Genomic DNA, 22,062 nt, shown 5'->3' with positions numbered 1-22,062 from the left:
TGTGTGCATTAAAGCATGTTAGTGGATTATCCCCCGCTAAACTACTAGATTAAGGCATCATTAGCAGATAATAGATGAAGATATGCTAACGTTACTGGATAAACATAGCAACACAGCGTTAATAACAAGGTTCAGTTTTAATAATGCCATTATTATACAATTATAGAATTTACTTTTAAACGTGATTTATTTTGCTGTAGTAAATTAAATGAATGAATTAGATATAATTTTAGGACATAAAGGTCCTATGCTATGAATCTAGATAATTGTATCCTGGATTAATCTCCATTAACGGGCGTCAACTAACCAAACATTCCCTGTCAGAGAGAAGCTGTCCTACGAAGGTCGATAACAACACGCTAATTAAAGCCAAGTGTTTTCAGCCTGGGTACATGCGTGTTCACATGAAAGGGGTGGAGCTAGTCTGACCAATCACTACAATGGAGAAAACTGGCAGAGTGAGTTTCTTCACAAAGGTGATGACACATGATGATAAAAAAAACGTGTGTTGTTGTAATGAAGGGAAACTGATCACTGTCCGTTATCAAAGCAGGCTGACTTGATAAGTGATAAAACCATTCATGTTGTGGGTTAAAACTACTAATAAATGGTTAATAATATGATGAACTGTATTAACACATCTATAGTAACAGGTTATGTACCACAGACCTTTAAAACCACTGTAATCAAACCTCTCCATAAAAATGACTTGTCCAATTATAGACCAATATCTAATCTGCCTTTAGTTTCCAAAATGTTTGAAAAAGTCATCACAGGTCAACTATGTGATCACCTACTTAGGAACAATTTATACAGAGCTTTCAGTCTGGCTTTAGAGCCAATCACAGCACAGAGACTGTCTTAGTAAAAGGAACCAATGATCTTCTCTTAACCTCAGACAGAAGGTTGATCTCAGTTCTGGTTCTCTTAGATCATATCTGTCAAGTTTTGGATTTGAAAATAAGTGAAATTTTCTGGCGCCCACTACGATCCGTCCCACCCTCCCAACTAAGCTCCAGTATTCCTTATATTTTAATATAGATGTACAATAAATCTAAAATACCCACTTGTCAACTACTTACTAAATACAATGATGTGATTAGAATCTGGTAGGTCGACTTTTATTAACATTTAAATGTTTTGAACATTCCTACTAGGGCTGGTGATATGGACCAACACTCATATCTCAATATATTTTATCTAAATGATGATTTATGATATAAATCTAGATAATTTTATCAAATAAAGTCTGATCAGAAAGAAAATTCTGGGTTAAATTTGCTGATGGAAAATGTTACACAGGCTCATTTATTAACAAACACCTGATCAATATGTGACACTTATTAATCATCTAACTGAGCTTTACATGTTGTTCTGAGAAGTAAAAGCAGCGACTCTTAAAACTAGTATTTTGATACATAATAAGCTATAATATATACATATATATATATATATTGATATATGAAATATTATAGTTTTCTATGTCACCAAAATAGAAAACTTGATACATCTTGAATCTCAATTTATCGCCCAGCCCTAATTCCTAAATTATAAAACAGCCAAAATAAAAACATAAATGTGTATATGAAGCACATGTGTTTATTTAATATACTTACAGTTTATATACAAGTCAGCACGTTGCATATTTATTATTAATGTCACGTTGCTTGTCTTTAAGTCAGACATTAACATTTTCTTTTTATTAGATATTTTCTTATAATTTCTCATACTCACTCATGTGGTTCTCACTAATGACTTATTATAGACATTTATTACAGACTTTACATTCTTTAACACTTTTTTAAAGCAGTGTATATTTGTGGAGCTTGTGATTGGCTGATTTTTCATGGTGACTTACGTGGTTCCTTCCGCTGTGGTAGATGCTAAAAGTTACTAGTCTAACAGAACGTGTAACTGTGTCCCATCCTGCTGTTCTTTAGGAAGTTAAACTCTGTCACATTTTACAACGTATTTACACCAGTTTTTAGGGTTTTTTCACTGGAACGTCTTCATTCATTCGTCTCTGTTCTGAGTTGTTTCTGGGTTTGTTGCTGCTGTCGGCACTAATCTGACGAGAGCTGCCGCCCAGGCTAATTCAGGTGGCAGTTCTCGTGGCATCTTTTAATTTTTATTACATTAAAATACGGGATATTTACGGAAAAATAATAATACGTGAAGATGGCTGGAAAGAGGGGTAAAATACGAGAGTTTCCAGGCCAAAACGGGATACTTGACAGGTATGTCTTAGATCTCAGTGCAGCCTTCGATACAGTGGATCATCATCTACTGCTGCAGAGACTGGAAAGTGTTTTTGGGATTAAAGAAACAGCGCTGGGTTGGTTTGTGTGTGTGTGTATCTGCATTTTGTCATTTTCAATTTGAGTTTTTTAATAACTTTTCAACTTTTTAATTAATTTTAATGAAAATGTAACGTTCCACTGGTCAGCAGTTCTTAAACCCATTTCAACTTTTAAAATGTTCAGCTTTTTTGTTCATTTTTAGTGAATACCTTCAACTTTTCTGTATCTTTAACCGTTTTTGACTCACAGCCCTTCAATGAGTTCCATTTTTAGCTTTGACCAACTTCTAGAGTAGAGGGACAGCTTTACCTTCAACTCTTTGTCAACACATTGTCATAACTTGTAAAATATTCAACCTACAGTCCTAATGTTTTTAAAAGTAGTACTTCTATCTGTCTAGCTGCTCACAATAGCACATTTGAATTTATTATTGTTATAAGTTCTATCACTGCCAATGACATAACCATAATTGTTGCTTCTCATTTCAAGTTTTTCATTCCTGTATATCCAGAAACACACAATGCAAGGAGCATTTATAAAAGGATCTATTACTGTATTACCATGCTACCATTTAAACTGTCTCTGACAGGTCTTCATTTATTTATTTATTTATTTTACCTTGTCTGCACATGTTGTCAAAAGTCAACACTACAAGAAGTACTGTTATGTTTGTCACTTACATAACCTTGTAAAATAATAGATGAAAACTCCGGTAACGTTTTAAACATCTTTTACTCCACAGGTGCCTTATCACAACTCACACATTAGTGCGCTGACACTTTATACATAACATATGCGCCTGTACACATGCGCAACATAAAGTAGTGCCTCTTACACAGTACTAACCATAGCTGCTTATGTCAATACATAACAATTCCTCCCTTCCAGCTTTTATGCACTTATGAAATTCAAATAAAAATACCAAGTAGGAGTTATGGCAAATAACTTCAAAAAAAGAACTTACCTTTATAACAAATGCACAAGTATACAGTAGCATGTATTAACAATTCAATAAAACTTTTTTTTTTTTTTTTTTTTTTTCTTAACAGTTACAACACTTGTTTATTTTTCTTTTTACAAATCAAGTCTCTCAGGTGGTTTACGGTTCCTTCCGGGGTATCTACGTCCCGGAGGGTCAGGCAGGTTTGTGATTGGTCTGGGACTGTTCACAGTCTCTGGTGTGGAGTTTATTTCCACTTCAGTCAAGTCGGGTGTTGAGATACTGTCTTCTTTATTTGCAGTACCAGTTGGTGTCACAGATCGGTTAGTGACATTTCCATGTGAGGCATCCAAAAGCTGATCGACATGTCTGCGCCAGACGACATCAGGTTGTAGGCCCACAGTATAAGAGAGTGGACCTGATTGTGACAGAATCTCAGCTTGCTGCCACTTGTCACTTTGGTTGCGATAGTCTCGAGCCAGAACTTTTTGTCCAATATCGAATGATCTTAGTTTCCTTTGTTGTTGAGTGGGAGAACATTGTTTGTTAGTGACATGTTGACGGATGTCAGGTTTCAGAAGATCCAAACGACACCTTAAGTTTCTTCCCATGCACAACATTGCCGGTGATTGTCCTGTCGTTGAGTGTGGTGTGTTTCGGTATGCTAGTAGAAAGTTAGTTATCTTCTGTTGCAGAGGCACTCCTTCCTTCCTACTTGCTTTCATGGACTGTTTAAAAGTCTGCACGAAACGTTCAGCCAGCCCATTGGTAGCCGGATGATGAGGAGCAGAGGTGACGTGTTTTATTCCATTGCTTTTCAGGAAAACCTGAAATTCCTCACTGGTGAACTGCGTTCCGTTGTCGTTGACAAGCTGAAGCGGATATCCAGTGCGAGCAAAAAGCATCTGGAGTTGAGTCACCGTCTGCGCCGTAGTTGCTTTATTCACTGTGAAAACCTCAGGCCATTTCGAGTGTGCATCGACCACAATAAGGAACATGTGGTCCATAAAAGGTCCAGCATAGTCCACATGTATGCGTTGCCATGGAATCGTCGGCCATTCCCAAGTGTGGACAGGAGCAAGCTGGGGTTGGCGCTGGGTTTGTTGACAACCTGTGCATGTTTTGACAAGAGCTTCTATGTGGTTATCAAGGCCAGGCCACCACACATAACTTCTCGCAAGGCTTTTCATTTTCACAACCCCCATGTGTCCATCATGCAGTGCGTTAAGCACTTTAGCACGTAGTTTGGGTGGTACAATAACACGCGAACCCCACATGACACAACCGTGGCACACAGTAAGTTGATCCTTCCTTGTGAAATAGTCCGATAGTTCAGTTTCTCTCTGGGAAGGCCAACCGGTCATAGTTAAGTCATACACCTTAGATAGAAGAGGGTCATTTCTCGTTTCTTTGCTTATTTGTGCACTTGTCACAGGGAGAGGTTCCATTTGAAGCATGTGCAGGGGTAAAGCGGGGTCAGAGCCTTTACCTGTGCATGTCTGAGGAAGGCGAGACAGTCCATCCGCATTTCCATGTTGCTTTGTCCCCCTGTATTCAATGGTGTACGTGTGTGCTCCCAGGAACAGAGCCCAACGTTGTAGACGAGCTGCTGCCATCGCTGGAACACCTTTCTGTGGACTGAAGATGGAGATTAATGGCTGGTGATCTGTAATGAGAGTGAAATGCTTGCCATACAGATATTGGTTAAACTTTTTCACTCCCCACACTAAGCTTAAAGCCTCTCTGTCTATTTGTGCATAGTTACGCTCTGCAGGTGCCAAAGAGCGTGATGCAAAAGCAATGGGGCGTTCTGAGCCATCTGTCATTTTGTGTGACAAAACAGCACCAATGCCATATGGTGAAGCGTCACAAGCGAGTCGCAGGGGCAACTTCGGGTCAAAGTGTGTCAAAACTTTTTCCGACACAATGAGTCTCTTTGCCTTTTTAAAGGCTTGTTCACAGTCATCAGTCCAGCTCCATTTTGTGTTTTGATGAAGAAGACCATTGAGTGGGTGCAACAAAGATGACAGATTTGGCAAAAACTTGTGATAGTAATTAATGAGGCCAAGAAATGAGCGTAATTGACTTACGTTTTCAGGTTGAGGAGAATTCACTATGGCCTCGATTTTATCTTGCGTTTTGTGTAGTCCATTTTTGTCTATCTTGTGCCCACAGTACTCAATGCATTCCTTGAAAAACTCACATTTCTTTTTGTTAGCTTTCAGTCCATAGTCCTCCAGTTTTGTGAGAACTGCATCCAAGTTTGCTAAGTGTGAGTCTTTGTCTGATCCAGTAACAATGATGTCATCCAAATAACATTGTGTACTTGGGATCCCTTGGAGCACCTGGTCCATTGCGCGTTGCCAGATTGCCGGGGCACTTGTGATGCCAAACACAAGTCTGTTGTATTGGTACAGTCCTTTGTGAGTGTTTATGGTGAGATACTTGCGTGAATTTTCATCCATCTCCATTTGTAGATAGGCCTGAGCAAGGTCTATTTTTGTAAAGTGCTCACCATTTGCCAAAGATGCAAAAATGTCATCAATGCGAGGAAGTGGATACTGGACTGCGTGCAGTACAGGGTTAACTGTTCCTTTGAAGTCACCACAAATACGCACTCGTTCTGAAGACTTCTTAGCCACTGGTACGATTGGCGTTGCCCATTCAGACCAATCCACTTTGGACAAGATCCCTTGATCCATTAGTTGTTGTAGCTCAGCTTCAACCTTTGGGCGTAGAGCATACGGTACCGGGCGTGCTTTGTGAAACTTTGGCTTTGCATCATTTTGAAGCTCTAGACACGCTTTAATGTTTTTCATGGTTCCTATGCCCTCGCTGAACACTGCTGCATGTTTCTCTATTATTTCTGACAGCCTTTGGCCTGTGAGCTGTTTAGAAGCAATGTTCATAGTCTTTATTTGTTGCCAGTTTAGTTTGATTTGTCTTAGCCATTGCCGTCCAAACAGCGGCGCACCTCCTTCTTTGAGAACAAACAGTTCCAGATTACATGTTTGATTTTTATATTTCACCTTTACTTTCAACTTTCCCAGAGGAGCTACTCTTTGACCTGTATATGTTTTCAGTTTCACACTTGTGCGAGACAACTTCATGTCTGGAAAGTTTTTCATGTAATCTTTGTTGGATATAAGTGACAGTGCAGATCCTGTGTCCAGTTCCATCTTTAATGGCACTCTATTGACTTTTGGTGTCACCCATATTACATCACTATCATCCTCATCAGTTGCATATAGTCCAACACAAGACAGTTCCTCCTCACTTGAGCTGTCGAACTCCGTTTCTGTGACTTTATGCAGCTTTTTCCCCCATTTTGCATTTGATTTCTCTTTATTGTATTTAGCTTTACACATCTTCTGTATGTGCCCCCTTTTTCTGCATTGCCTACAATCCTTATCTTTAAACCAACAGTCAGCTGGGTCATGTGATTGTTTACCGCATCTGAAACACGGCTTCGATTTGAAACTACGTTGCTTGGTTTGTAATTCATACACAGCGCATGCAGCGGCCTGTTTACCTTGAAGTTCAGTGGCGTCTCTCGCTGCTGTTTCCACCGACACAGCGACATCCACCGCACGTTGCAAGGTGAGCCTATCCTCCGTTAAAAGGCGTTTTTGAGTGCTCTCATTGTGTAGACCACAGACGAACCGGTCTCTCAGTGCGTCAGATAGTCCCACTCCAAACTGGCAATGCTCCGCCAGCCTCCTCAGTTCAGCTATGTACTCCGACACAGTCTCAGTCTTTGCTTGGTTTCTCCTATGGAATCTGAAGCGCTCCGCGATCACCAACGGGGCTGGATTCAGGTGATTTTTGAGAGTTTCCGTAATCTCACCGATTGTTTTGTCTGCCGGTTTATCCGGTGCAGTGAGGCTGCGGAGGAGATTATAGGTTTTTGCACCCATGAGGCTCAAAAGAACAGCCACTTTTCTCTCATCCCTGATGTCATTAGCTAAGCAATACTGTTCAAATCTTTCCACATAGATTGTCCAGTCCTCCACTCTACTGTCAAAAGTGTCCATATGACCCACAAACGCCGACATTATGCCTCTTTATCGCGTCCAATCACGTTCTTTAGTCTCGTGTTATAATCGTCCCCAGCTCCGGCAATCCTATTTCCGGGTCGAGCAAACGAAAAACAGCTCACAAAACCAAGTCCGTTTGTACCTTTTACTTGTCCTCGAGCATCCGCAGAAATTGCCCGGGTTCATGTGAATCCTCGTCGCCAGTTTTGTTATGTTTGTCACTTACATAACCTTGTAAAATAATAGATGAAAACTCCGGTAACGTTTTAAACATCTTTTACTCCACAGGTGCCTTATCACAACTCACACATTAGTGCGCTGACACTTTATACATAACGTATGCGCCTGTACACATGCGCAACATAAAGTAGTGCCTCTTACACAGTACTAACCATAGCTGCTTATGTCAATACATAACAAGTACAATCTTTTTAAGACAGCAATGCATGGTTTGTTATTACAACTATATAAATGTTTTTATTTCATTGACAGGTCTTCAGGCCCTGAAGTTGTCCTTATAGCTCTAAACACTGAGGACTACCAGGGCCCAGGAACCTGTCTGCAAAGGAAATCTTTATTAACAGCATTTCAAAGAAAATATTGAAATATTTCATTGATGTATCACTTCTACATTTATTTCCATTGGGTCAATTATATACTTGGTAAATTTTAAATTGCATCTTTGATCAGGAAAAATCCAGCATCAATACTCACTTTGCAATTGTACACCCTGTGATTTAAGAAGACCATGGATCATCCTAATCCCTGCTCTGGGACACACTGTGTGTCTGAGCTCTAATCTGTCCGTTTGTGTGAGCTGAACACAGGTCTGCCCATAGCAGGGGCTAACTTTGGCTGTGGCTGCTAATTAGGGCTGAATGCCTAATATGTGAATCAGAGTCATGATGTAGCTTTTGTCCCTCTTAAAACTTGTGTACAAAGCTGACCGACAACATGACGGCATCGTATTTTACACTTACCTCCTCAGGATTGCACCACACAGCTTCGTCCATGTCTGCATTTGTCAGCGCAGATATTTCTCCAAGACTTTCCATGACATCTTCCACCAACCTTAAAATATAGTCCGTTGGAGAATTTTCCTCCACATACCGAGATATTGCAAATAACTGTCGTTGAACGCCTCTTCTCACTTCATCCACGTCTCCCATTTTTAACTTTCCCTCCAAGAGAAGAGGAATCATGTGATCAGGTATCGACTAGTCAGCCTGGGCAGAATGACCATTTGAATTGACCTTTGCTTTTACCGACAGCTTGAGTCATGAAGTAAAAGCAATGTCAAAACACAAACGGAAAAGACAAAGACAAACCAGAAAAAGCACAAAATGGAAAACAAATAAACTATTTTTGTATATTTTTCATTATATTTCCACATTTTTATTATTGATTGTTTTTATATTTCCAAATTTGTAATATTGGTTCTCTTTATATTTCCGGGCCGATCCACAAACGTACTTTGCTCAATCCACAATCACAGTTGAGGATTTACACATGATAATTCATGATAAATACACACATAAATGAGAAAACACGTGTGTAAATTGTTGATGTATTTGTGGATCTGAAAAACATGTGAAAATCTGAAAAACATGTGAAAATCTGAAAAACGTGAAAATCTGAAAGAAGTACATGTCAAAATTGTAAATATATTTGTGGATTTGAAAAACACATGTAAAAATTGTGAATCTATTTGTGAAAGTTTTTGAGACAAATGTCTCCCCATAGTCATCAGTCTGACTGGATGGTCTCAGAAGCCTTTTGGTGAGGTTTTCAGCAGAGCTTTCCCCCCTGGTGTGACAGACCTCTCTGAATATGGTGGGGGTAATGCAGCACCTCCTTAGTTGGTGCCACTCAGCACTGGAACTCTGCTCTACTGTGATGTTCTCAGTTTGGTGTGATGTCACCAAAGATGTTTCAAGAGACGCCATATGATGGTGTTGATGTTCAGAGCAGATGAATGCACAGGTAGAGGGTCCCAGCCTATAATCAGAGAGTGGCAGCTGTGGGGGAGGAGGGGCTACTGTATGTGGGCGGGGCCTGGGGACTGTCCTTGTTGGCAGCTGGTATGACAGCACACTAACCTCTTACACCTGACCAAACATGGATTATACCAGAAGAACATCACTGGAGACGTCCATCATAGTGATCATGGAGCTTCATCAGCAGTGAGTCCATCATACACGTCCTGAACTTTCAGAGTAGAGATGTCTGGTAGAGTGTAGTTGATGCCTTTATATAAGTTACTTCTGTGAAAAACAACACACAAACAAGTCATGTCATAAATAAGAAAGACGTGTGATTAAAAGGTTGGTTACCATGGTAACTGCTTTGTACCACTTCTGTTCAGTCTCTGTACAGCTGAACACTGGGAGAACAGATGTAATCCTCAGCTGGGAGTAGTGGGCCGTCTGGTACGGTAGAGCTGCCACGTGGCTGCACAAGGCTGTACCTGCCACACAGGTGTACTGGTATCTCTGAATCTTCACTGGTTTGAATCCCTGAGCACAATCTGTGAACAATAGCACATGTTAGTTAGAGAACAACATGTATTGGCTGTAAGTGTAATAATAGAAAGACAACATTAAATTAGTGACATTATGTTAGTGAACTTCTAAACTGTACAAAGTGAAACAGGAAAAAGTCTTATAAAAACTATTTATTTATAGTTAACCATGTAAAATATATATGTGTAATCTCACTTTACTTATTTCATAGAAAATTACAAAATAAATGTTTAATTGAAATTATAAGAACCAGAACATAATCTAGTTTCTGTGAGAACCATTAATTTTACATTATTTCTAAATATAAAACCTCTGTACCTTAGGACAGTGGTTCACTAACTATATGTACCCATGGTACACCAAAGGACAAGTAAAAATATTAAGTTACATCTATTGTATAACACGTGTTATCACTCATATCATGTACAATATTTGTAAATGTCCATTATTAATTATTAATGTCAAATAAAATGTGAAAAAGTCAACTAAGAGGCTAAGCTATTTAGCAGAGACTAAGTTAGTTAGGATAGGCTAAGCTAGTTAGCAGAAATAAAGCTAGTTAGCAGAGGCTAAGCTAGTTAGCAGAGACTAAGCTAGTTAGCAGAGGCTAAGCTAGTTAGCAGAGGCTAAGCTATTTAGCAAAAGCTAAGCTAGTTAGCAGAGGCTAAGTTAGTTAGCAGAGACTAAGCTAGTTAGCAGAGGCTAAGCTATTTAGCACAGACTAAGCTAGTTATCAGAGGCTAAGCTAGTTAGCAGAGACTACGCTAGTTAGCAGAGGCTAAGCTAGTTTGCAGAGACTAAGCTATTTAGCAGAGGTTAAGCTAGTTAGCAGAGACAAAGCTAGTTAGCAGAGGCTAAGCTATTAAGCAGAGAGTAAGCTAGTTAGCAGAGGCTAAGCTATTTAGCAGAGACTACGCTAGTTAGCAGAAGCTAAGCTATTTAGCAAAGACTAAGCTAGTTAGCAGAGGCTAAGCTAGTTAGCAGAGACTAAGCTAGTTAGCAGAGGCTAAGCTATTTAGCACAGACTAAGCTAGTTATCAGAGGCTAAGCTAGTTAGCAGAGACTAAGCTAGTTAGCAGAGGCTAAGCTATTTAGCAGAGACTAAGCTAGTTAGTAGAGGCTAAGCTAGTTAGCAGAGACTAAGCTAGTTAGCAGATACTAAGCTAGTTAGAAGAGGCTAAGCTATTTAGCAGAGACTATGCTAGTTAGCAGAGGCTAAGCTATTTAACAGAGACTACGCTAGTTAGCAGAAGCTAAGCTAGTTAGCAGTGACTAAGCTAATTAGCAGAGACAAAGCTAGTTAGCAGAGTCTAAGCTATTAAGCAGCAACTAAGATAATTAGCAGAAATAAAGCTAGTTAGCAGAGGCTAAGCTAGTTAGCAGAGACTAAGCTAGTTAGCAGAGGCTAAGCTAGTTAGCAGAGACTAAGCTAGTTAGCAGAGGCTAAGCTATTTAGCACAGACTAAGCTAGTTATCAGAGGCTAAGCTAGTTAGCAGAGACTACGCTAGTTAGCAGAGGCTAAGCTAGTTTGCAGAGACTAAGCTATTTAGCAGAGGTTAAGCTAGTTAGCAGAGACAAAGCTAGTTAGCAGAGGCTAAGCTATTAAGCAGAGAGTAAGCTAGTTAGCAGAGGCTAAGCTATTTAGCAGAGACTACGCTAGTTAGCAGAAGCTAAGCTATTTAGCAAAGACTAAGCTAGTTAGCAGAGGCTAAGCTAGTTAGCAGAGGCTAAGCTAGTTAGCAGAGACTAAGCTAGTTAGCAGAGGCTAAGCTATTTAGCACACACTAAGCTAGTTATCAGAGGCTAAGCTAGTTAGCAGAGACTAAGCTAGTTAGCAGAGGCTAAGCTATTTAGCAGAGACTAAGCTAGTTAGTACAGGCTAAGCTAGTTAGCAGAGACTAAGCTAGTTAGCAGATACTAAGCTAGTTAGAAGAGGCTAAGCTATTTAGCAGAGACTATGCTAGTTAGCAGAGGCTAAGCTATTTAACAGAGACTACGCTAGTTAGCAGAAGCTAAGCTAGTTAGCAGTGACTAAGCTAATTAGCAGAGACAAAGCTAGTTAGCAGAGTCTACGCTATTAAGCAGCGACTAAGCTAATTAGCAGAGGCTAAGCTAGTTAGCAGTGACTAAGCTAATTAGCAGAGATAAAGCTAGTTAGCAGAGGCTAAGCTATTAAGCAAAGACTAAGCTAGTTACCAGAGGCTAAGCTAGTTTGCAGAGACTAAGCTAGTTACCAGAGGCTAAGCTATTAATCAGAGACTAAGCTAGTTATCAGAGGATAAGCTATTCAGCACAGACTAAGCTAGTTATCAGAGGCTAAGCTAGTTAGCAGAGACTACGCTAGTTAGCAGAGGCTAAGCTAGTTTGCAGAGACTAAGCTATTTAGCAGAGGTTAAGCTAGTTAGCAGAGACAAAGCTAGTTAGCAGAGGCTAAGCTATTAAGCAGAGAGTAAGCTATTTAGCAAAGACTAAGCTAGTTAGCAGAGGCTAAGATAGTTAGCAGAGACTAAGCTAGTTAGCAGATGCTAAGCTATTTAGCACAGACTAAGCTAGTTATCAGAGGCTAAGCTAGTTAGCAGAGACTAAGCTAGTTAGCAGAGGCTAAACTATTTAGCAGAGACTAAGCTAGTTAGTAGAGGCTAAGCTAGTTAGCAGAGACTAAGCTAGTTAGCAGATACGAAGCTAGTTAGAAGAGGCTAAGCTATTTAGCAGAGACTATGCTAGTTAGCAGAGGCTAAGCTATTTAACAGAGACTACGCTAGTTAGCAGAAGCTAAGCTAGTTAGCAGTGACTAAGCTAATTAGCAGAGACAAAGCTAGTTAGCAGAGTCTAAGCTATTAAGCAGAGACTAAGCTAGTTAGCAGAGACTAAGCTAGTTAGCAGTGACTAAGCTAATTAGCAGAGATAAAGCTAGTTAGCAGAGGCTAAGCTATTAAGCAAAGACTAAGCTAGTTACCAGAGGCTAAGCTAGTTTGCAGAGACTAAGCTAGTTAGCAGAGGTTAATCTAGTTAGCAGAGACTAAGCTAGTTAGCAGAGGCTAAGCTATTAAGCAGAGACTAAGCTAGTTATCAGAGGCTAAGCTATTTAGCAGAGACTAAGCTAGTTAGCAGAGGCTAAGCGAGTTAGCAGAGACTAAGCTAGTTAGCAGAGGCTAATGATATCAATATTAAGATGAATAAATAAATGTGTTTATCACAGATTCATAGAACAATAAACCATCATTTTACTGACTTTATGGATGAACCCCAAAAATCTCTCCTTTATTCCCCCTCATAGATGGTCCTGTCTCCACATGACTGTTCTTCAATGTTCATGTGTTCAACCACCTTCAGCTACAGTGGGGGTCCCCGCTCTATGGAACCTTTATTTTGGGGGTGGTGGGCTGAAAAGGTTGAGAACCACTGGTCTACAGGACTCCACATCCCACAAATCTGTTCTGACAATGTCAATAAGAGAGTCTTTACAGTGGACATCAAAACAAACTTTCCTTTGACAAATTCAACCTTTTCTATCTTTTTTCTGGTAAATGATCTTCAGTGATTTATTGATCTATGAGACCAACTCCTTATCTGATAAAGGATGATCGTCTACAGCAGCTTTAATCAATAAAGCTGATACATATTGGGCTGAAATGACTCTACAGTAGCAGGTTCCATTGTGGTTCTTTGCTTCCTTCAGTCTTCACAGTGAGCTGCTCCATTGGCATGTGACCCTGAACAATTGTGACCATGTTCCAACATTCAGAGCTGTTTAGGGACGTCAGTCCACAGTTCCTCTTTATCACCAACTGTCCAGATATCCACTACATTCTGTGCAATGTGCTTTAATGTGTGTGCAAGCATTTACAAACATACTGTAAGTCCCCTCATAATGATCCTATAGTAATCTGATTACCTACAGGCAAATATCCAATACTTACGTAACCTTAACACATGCACACACACACACACACACACACACACACACACACACACACACACACACACACACACACACACACACACACACACACGTTTAGCAGTAATGAAATGTTTATTGATGGATGATAGACAGAATGCTGGATCACTACCTACTGCTGTTTTCAGGAGGTCTTGGTAGCTTTTCTTCTCCTGCAGCTCAGCTTGTGATGTCCATGCTGAACTAGCAACAAGTTCAGGCTGCTGCCACGCAGCAAACTCATTCTGATCACTTTTAATAAGAGGGCTGTTCCTCTGATACCACACATTTACAGCTTTTTAATCACATACTATGATACATTCTGAAGCCAAACTGGTGATAGCTCAACAACTTGTGTTTTTAATCAACTTATCAAGTCTCCCCGTGACCCTGAAAAAGGAAGAAGTGGGTCAGAAAATGGATGGATTATCAAGTCTATGAACAAAGCCTTTTTCTCTAATGTTTGAAAGCTGATGAAGCAATGATACTGGTCTGTAGTTAGAGCTGCTTATATTAACACTCTAATACATGGAACACTTTCACTGTTTGTTATCTATTACAAATAAACCACTTTGGAATGATTTATTGAAGACACACGACTTATTTTACTATATATTCTATATTATCTTGAATTAATAAAAAGTTAAAATCAAAACAATAAGTTGACATTTCATGATGTATTTTTTTACAATGTGAACTATTTAATTTTAATCTACAGAATGAAAAAACAATGAAAATAAAGTTTTATTGACTCGACTTTTTTGGAATTCATCTGTGTTTCTTGGCTCAACAATCTCCTTAGTGAGGTCGTATCCAACATTCACCAAATACCTGTTAAATTTAGGATTAATATCTGTTATTCTTTCACTACATCATTACTCTTTATTAAATTATTTGCATAATCTGTTGTTCTTTTTGATGATTACATCAGTCCATGTTTTTTAATGTTACTCTTATTCTGTTTTAAGTTTTCAGGTTAATATATAGAAAGTGTGTATTCGTACGGTTGCCGTACGGACAAATCCAGGTGCTACTGGAACATTTACCGAAGTACTTAGGGTTAGGTTATAACTCTATATCACAACAATTCTTAGGGTTAGGTTTAGTCTTAGTCACGTGACCTAAACTAGCCAATTAGGGGCGCTGCGTACAGATAAAATCTCGGTATATTGATACGTCAACCGTACGGAGAGCCACTGCCTAATACATATCATATTATTTTAAAGTTGTCATAATGTTTACTCTTTGGTTTTTATATTATGTATGCTTATCTTCTGCTTCTTTAGGTTTATAAAGCTTTTATTCAGGACATTTATCTTAGTGCATACAGTCTCTAAGGCCTCAGTAATCCAAGGCTTGTTCTAAAGCTTCTGCTTCCTGCTCTTTGTTTAAAGGACAGTTTTTCTCATGTAGCATCACTAATGTGGACATAAAGACATCATAGACATTGTTTGGATGATCACATTGATAGATCTAAGCCCAGCTCTGGTTTCTAACTGGAAGCTGTTCACTGATATCACTTCTAAATAATCCTCCATCTACTTTCCAATCAGCTGAATGTGTCCAAATGTTAATGATGGATGTGTCAGTGTCTAATGTGACTCTGCTTGGCTTTACAATGACTAAGAACAGGCCACAGCTGTACATTGGATGTATAACATCACAAGTCTTTATGTGTCTGTTTGGATTCATAATATTAATAATGAAGTCACTCCAAACACTTTGTATTTTATTGAATCATCAGAGTTATGAAACATGTCAGCTAATGTGTTCTTCAGTGTGTCAATGCACCACCCTGGTGTTCTATATATACAACTTTATATTATATTCATTTACACACTTAGACATGTGATTAACCTGGACACACATCCACTCTGAGTCCACATACAGGGAGACTCCGCCCCCTTTTAATCAGTGCTGTTCATTGGGAATAATTCATATCCTTCTGGAACCAAAACATGAACTCTTTCACTGTCTCAGATGTTGATACAACACTAAATTTAAATAAAAAGCCTTATTAATGTAGAAACAATCTCAAACTAAAGAATTCCGCACTTGTTTGACTCATTTTATCAGAATTTGTAAGAAAGACATCATGACTGGATGTGAAAGCAGCGGTTACTCTAAAAGTCTATTTTTAAACTCCTTCAGCTTCACTAAACACTCAGTTTCCAGAGGAACCTTCACTTCCTGTTCTTAGATCCATCCAGTGGATGTTCTTCTCATGGGAACCATGTGTGTTTGATGGAGGATTATGTGCTATCCAATGAAAAGCTCTCCCTCTCTCTGACATGTTTCTCTGTTCAAAGAAATCCAGCACAGACAATAACACGTCTTTATTTAAAGGAACAAAGCTTCACTGGACATTTGATATCATTACATTTACATTGATTCAAACTTTATGTCAGAAGGAAGATTTAAGAAGAACTTTAGGATTTATCATGGTTACATAGAACATTGTAAGTTCTAAAGAAAGGCTGGACAGGCTAAAGAACAGATTAAAGAACATTTCAGAGTTAGAATAAATCTATGAGCTGTAATCACAGAGTTGATAGAAATGTAAATATGGTGATAAAATGGGAGTGTTTGGACACTTTGGGCTCCCCTTCCCCTGATATTCATTCAGCACACTGCATGATCCATTCACAGGCTTTAGGCAGGGTTTCCCTGTCAGGAACCATTTCATCACATTCACTTCAACTGTAGAAAAACATACTTTATATAAAACACATCACATCTAAAATCAAGAAAATACTATTATGTGATGTATTAGATACTCATTTAAAACTCATTACAAATATGAATCCTTTATAAACACAGAGAAAAGAAACAGATTCAAAGGTACATGATGAAGATGGTCTGTATTAACACAGCCTGTATATTCATCTACAAGTTAGGATCTGATTATTACATCTATTGGAATGTTAGTCACATTCTCTACATTCTATAAAAACTACTAATGATTATTATGTACATTATACAAACACATGATGAACATCATAGACTGTCTTTATATAGAATGTGTGTTAAACTGAAGGGCCGGGGGCCAAATCCAGCCCTTTAGAGCATCTATTTCAGCCTGTAGGAGAAAATAACTGACAGTTAATAATTTCTACAATTATTCATGTTTTCTTTAATTCAGTTGTAGATATCTCAGCCTCTCTAAAAACAAATAATGTTAAGGAAACTCCACAATATTAGCAGAGCTCACAGGTTTCCCATGCTGACATCACATGATGGGAGTTACTTTTAAACTTCAATTGTTGCAGGAACTCAAAATTTTCCGAATTCATTCCACAACATTTGAGAAAATTAAAACAAATTCATTTATAAACTAGGGCTGGTAAAATCTGCAGCCCTTTGGACCCCACACTGGTCCGTATTTGAACCCTCAACTAAAATGAGTTTAACAGACCTGATATAGAATCTGTCATTAGTGTATAATAATAATAATAATGTGAATCATTCTTCATATACATCATGTATGAATACAGAAGCTATAGAATGTATATCCTGTATAGAAAGTGAACAAAGGGAAGCTTCTTCCTGCTTCCTTTCCAACTGATCATTGTATTGATCTTTTCTTTCAGACCACACCTTCAAAAATCAACAACTTCCTGAACTGTTGGTGTCCGTTTTCCAGCTGACAGCAGGTTTATGTTGGAATCCTGTGCAGCCTGATCTCTGGGTTCTTCAGTCCAACACTGGAACCAGAAGGTGTCGTCACCATCCGTGTGTCGCTGGGATCTGAAGATGATTCCTGCTCCATGTCTCCATCCACACAGAGATGTGAGTGGAGAACAGATGAAGTGCTGAAGGTCTTCCCACACTCATCACATCTGAAAACATTCTTCTCATGAACTCGTTGGTGGAGATTAAGTTGAGATTTGTACTTGTAATATTTTCCACGTGTCACATTTATGAGGTCTTTCTGATGAGTGGCTGCTTTGGTGATATTTTAACTTTTGATATGTTGTAAAAACTTTGTCACACTGGTCACAGGGACACACTTCATGTCCAGTGTGAGATCTCAGGTGTTCAGTGAGGGTTTGTTTGTGTTTATATATTTTCCCACAGTGGTCACAGCGATACAACTCTGTTCTGGAGTGAGTCTGCATGTGCCTCGTTAAATTTGATCTTTGTGTAAAAGTCTTTCCACACTGTTCACATCTGTGAGCTTTGATTCCACGATGAATGAGGACATGTCGACTGAGGTTTACAGATTGACTAAAAGTCTTTCCACATTCATCACATTCAAACTTTTTAACTCCAGTATGAACGACTTTGTGACTTATTAAGGTAGAACTATGGGTAAAAGCTTTTCCACACTGGTCACAGTTAAATGGCTTTTCTCCAGAATGGATTCTTTGATGTTTAGTGAGGTATGATTTCTTGGTAAAAGCCTTCCCACACTGGTCACATGTATGTTTAGCTTTAACTCCAGCTTGGCTCTGCTGTTGAACTCTTTGCTCTGAAGTTTTTCTCTTAGATTTGTTTCTTTGTTGTGGCTGAGCTTCATCGTCCTGAAAGCATTGAGGTGTCACTTTGTTCTGGCTTCCGGAGTCCTGTAGAACAGTTAGAGATTAAACACAGAGAAGGAACCAAACACACATTTATGAATCAGTTATTAAACCTCCAGCCCTAAACCAGCTCAATGTGGAAAAATGGACATTGGCGCGTTAGCACCCCCTACAGAGTGAAGAGAATTTAATATGAGATAAATGTCCTATTTTAACACACTTTTCCAAGGGCGTTTCACCAACAAGGCTCAAAGTCGCTGCAGATCATCTAGAGAAGGGGGACATCAAAAGTGATCCATGGATTTTTGTTAACTTTTATAGTGTTTAAAGGGCGGAGCCGTGAATCTTGGCCTAATTGTTTTTTTTGAATACACATAATGACTCCAAAAAACATACATTACAGAAAAATACACCAAACAAAATAAAATATAGAAATTTGTAAAAAAAAGAAGAAAAAAAAAACAACAACAAACAACATTTATCGTGCACACGTCCCATAGAATAAACCAGGGAAATCACACACACTTTTTATTAAATGATCTTTTTATGAATGTCTTAAGTGAGAAACTTCCTTTACTTCTTTTATCAATTAATTAATCTAAATCTAATTTTAAATCATATTTAATTTTCAGAATACCATACGAGATACTTGTTAAGCTTATTTTCTACAATGCTTGTCCAGATTGAAAGAACATGGATGGAACACAAGTAAGACGTGAGGTCACCTCAGCTTTTAAAAGTTTATTCAGTTTTGTTGTAGGTTTTGTAGCAGGTTGAAAACCTTAAAGAAAAGGATGAAATAACTCCGCCACTAACACATATAAGTAATCTATCATTCAAGAATGGTGTTTTCCCAGAAAAAATGAAAATTGCAAAAATCAGACCGATTTACAAGGGTGGAGAAAAATGCAGTTTCACTAATTATCGACCTATATCAATATAACCACAATTATCAAAAATTCTGGAAAAACTGTTTATGAACAGACTTGATAAATTTATAGAAGACAACAATTTATTTTTTTTATTTATTCAGTTTATTTCCGACATGGTTACATTCACTTTTTTTTTTTTTTTTTTTTTTTTTTCTTTTTTTTGTACATGCCGAAAAAGGAGACGAGAGAAGCAGTTTGCTTATCCGGGTCCCGTCCCCTGTTTTACCATCGCAAATTTACATGGGTTTACATGTCTCTCTGGTCAAACATTCTTGATTTCTTCTGAACGTCCATCTGTAGTCAGTGTTGTCCTCTCTATCTTTGTTTGTGTTGACCTTGTTCCCTGCCAGACGTTGTTAGCATTCCTCCAGTTCAAGAATAGTTCCTCTTTCGAAGGTGTTTGGAAGGTTTTTCCCTTTTCATCCACAATGTCACCTTGTTTTGTCTCTACATCAAGGGTAATCCAGCTGTTGTTAGTTCCATTGGCAGTGTTGTATCCTCCACTGTCTGATGATGGGATCAGATCCAACTTGTATAAACACATCACCACATCCAGTTCACAAGCAAAGTAGTATTTTAATGTAATATATCTTAGTTCATAAGCGTGTTTCTAACTGCTGTTATTAGTTTTATTGGCAGTGTTGTATTTTCCACTGTTAGATTTAACTTGTATAAACACATTATTATATCCCAGCTCATAAGCAAGGCAGCAATTTCATTGTATAAAAAAAAAACGTGTTTCTAACTGCATATGACAATAAACACTTTGAATTTAAATTTAATGTAATCCTTAATCACCCCACCACCTAGTAATTGAAATGAATAAATGACAGACCTTTTTTACTCTTGGTTTCACATTTAAATCGGTCTCCGTAAAATAATCACAGTCTGAGTTTTGTTTCCAGTGTTTATATAGATCTGGGTCCATATCCATGATTACCATCAGTAGTGTTGTTGTTTAGGTGGATCCTTCGTATTTTCCCAAGTTGTCCATCGTTTTGATAAGAACTGGTTTTCCGTCCTCTTCTTCCAGGATGTAAATCCTGCAGTTTTTTGACCAAGTCTTGACAATCTTTCCTTCTTTTTTTATTTGACGTGCCTTCCATGCAATGCTTGCATTTTGTTTCGTCAGGTTTTCATTGATGTACACCTTCGTTCCCTTGAGTTTATTTCTTTGCTTGAGTATTTCTCCTTTGAATTTTATATTCGTGAAGGTTATTTTTACAGCTCTGGTATCATTTCTCTTTGGCAGGAGATGGCAGGAGTTGATGTTGTCAGGGTTCAGGACAATGTCCTTCGACTTCAGGAAGTCAATGACCTGTTGTTCAATCGATTTTGTTTCTTCGTCACTCCTGGGTTTTATCTTTAGGCCTGTGATGATTACATCTTTCTCTCTTTCCTTTTGTTCCAGCTGTTCAACCCTCGCGTTCAACAATTTTATCTCTTCAGCATTTCTTTCATTCTTTTCTTTCAGTACCTTTGTTTCGCTTTGTAGTCTTTCCAGTGAGTTTTCCAGCGTCTTTTCCAACGACTTTATCTCGGCAGATAGGTTTTGTAGACCCTCGCGTATCATCTCCTTGACCTCTTCCAAACCCGAATTGGGTTCTGAAGGGCCTCCCTGCGGTTTTTTCACCATTTTCCTTCAGTCTTGGGCCCAGTTTTTCAGGCTGTTCAGGCTGTTCAGCTGTAGCCAGCTGTAGCCAAGGTCGTGTTATCGGAGCAAACGAAAACACGTCTGCTGTCTCCAAAGACCAGAGAATATAATACATGAAGGACAATATGGATTTAGAAAAGGACGTTCAACAGCAATGGCTATAATTGACATCACGGAGAATATAAGAGAAGCATTAGAAAAAAAAACTATTTGTATTCGGAATTTTTCTGGACCTAAAAAAAGCCTTTGACACAATTAATCATGATATTCTAGAAGAAAAACTTCAAAATTACGAAATAAAGTACAACGCCTTAAAATGGATTAAAAGCTATATGACAAATAGGAAACAATATGTTGACTTTGAAGAACACACATCAAAATGCCAAACCATACAATGTGGTGTGCCACAGGGTTCAATTTTAGGGCCAAAACCTGTTCATTTTATACATAAACGACATTTTCAAAGTCAAATTGCCTGCAGATGACAACCATTCTATGCTCAGGTAAAGACATTAAAACTCTAATAGAGTCAACAAATGAAGAACTATCAAAAATTCAAACATGGTTAGATGTAAATAAACTAGCCCTAAACGTCAGTAAAACAAAATTCATCAAATTCGGAAAGAGAAAAATAACAGGAGATATAAGACTGAAACTAAACATGGAAATAATAGAACAAGTAAAAGAATATAGGGTACTAGGAGTTTGGATGGACGAGAAGCTGACCTGGAAAAAACATATACAAATAGTTAAAAACAAAGTTGCCAAAAGCAGTTACATTCCTTGGAAGCTTCAACAAATCCTACTGTACATACCAAATCATTTAAAACAATCTATTCTTCACTCATAGCATCGCACTTAAATTACTGCTCCGAAATATGGGGTAATAACTACAAAATGTATCTTGAACCACTATTTAAACAACAAAAAAAAGCTATAAGAATTTTACATAAAGCACCACACAACGCACACACAAATGAATTATTTGAGAAGTCAAAATACCTAAAACTGCAAGAAATAATACACTACAACACACAAATACACGCATTTAGGGCTTCATCAAAAATACTACCACATCAGATACAAAAACGTTTCACATACAATCAAAATTCCTACGACTTCAGACATAATAATGTGTTCAGACCAGACAGGGTCAAATCGAATGTTGGCAAACATAGTACTGTGCATAGAGCCATGAACCTCTGGAATAGCCCTGACG

At 38.4% G+C, this 22,062-nt stretch overlaps 1 protein-coding gene and 1 long non-coding RNA gene across 8 annotated transcripts in view; both read right to left on the bottom strand.

Moving 5' to 3' along the window:
- Positions 1-4,669: 4,669 nt before the first annotated feature.
- Positions 4,670-7,550, bottom strand: LOC114480190 (uncharacterized). Its single transcript, XM_028474085.1, has 2 exons — positions 6,773-7,550; positions 4,670-4,878 (listed from the first exon to the last, which is right to left on the bottom strand). The coding sequence occupies exons 1-2, from the start codon at positions 7,293-7,295 to the stop codon at positions 4,670-4,672; spliced, it is 732 nt and encodes a 243-aa protein (XP_028329886.1). The 5' UTR covers positions 7,296-7,550.
- A 1,488-nt stretch (positions 7,551-9,038) lies between these two features.
- Positions 9,039-22,062, bottom strand: part of LOC114480422 (uncharacterized) — a 31,239-nt gene continuing 18,215 nt past the window's right edge. Inside the window, exons 3-4 of one of the 7 annotated variants that reach the window (XR_003676095.1) lie at positions 9,611-9,804; positions 9,039-9,541 (exon numbers count right to left, since the gene is read on the bottom strand). This is a non-coding gene — a long non-coding RNA (uncharacterized LOC114480422). Of the gene's footprint in view, positions 9,542-9,610; positions 9,805-16,794; positions 16,817-17,487; positions 18,303-18,407; positions 18,427-19,016; positions 19,039-22,062 lie in introns of those variants that run through there. The other 6 variants (XR_003676096.1, XR_003676100.1, XR_003676099.1 and 3 more) reach the window with 6 other exon arrangements.

Source organism: Gouania willdenowi, chromosome 18 (genome assembly GCF_900634775.1).
Source record: "Gouania willdenowi chromosome 18, fGouWil2.1, whole genome shotgun sequence".
Classification (NCBI taxonomy): Eukaryota; Metazoa; Chordata; class Actinopteri; order Blenniiformes; family Gobiesocidae; genus Gouania; species Gouania willdenowi.
Note: the sequence above shows the minus strand (reverse complement) of the source record. Positions and strands in the feature narration are given on the sequence as shown.

Bases quoted from the DNA above. Each gene is read 5' to 3' on its own strand.
- LOC114480190 (XM_028474085.1), bottom strand. From the start codon at position 7,295: ATGTCGGCGTTTGTGGGTCATATGGACACTTTTGACAGTAGAGTGGAG. The intron at 4,879-6,772 runs GTAAACAGGCCG...CTCCATCTTCAG, and splicing joins AGACGCCACTGAACTTCAAG to TCCACAGAAAGGTGTTCCAG.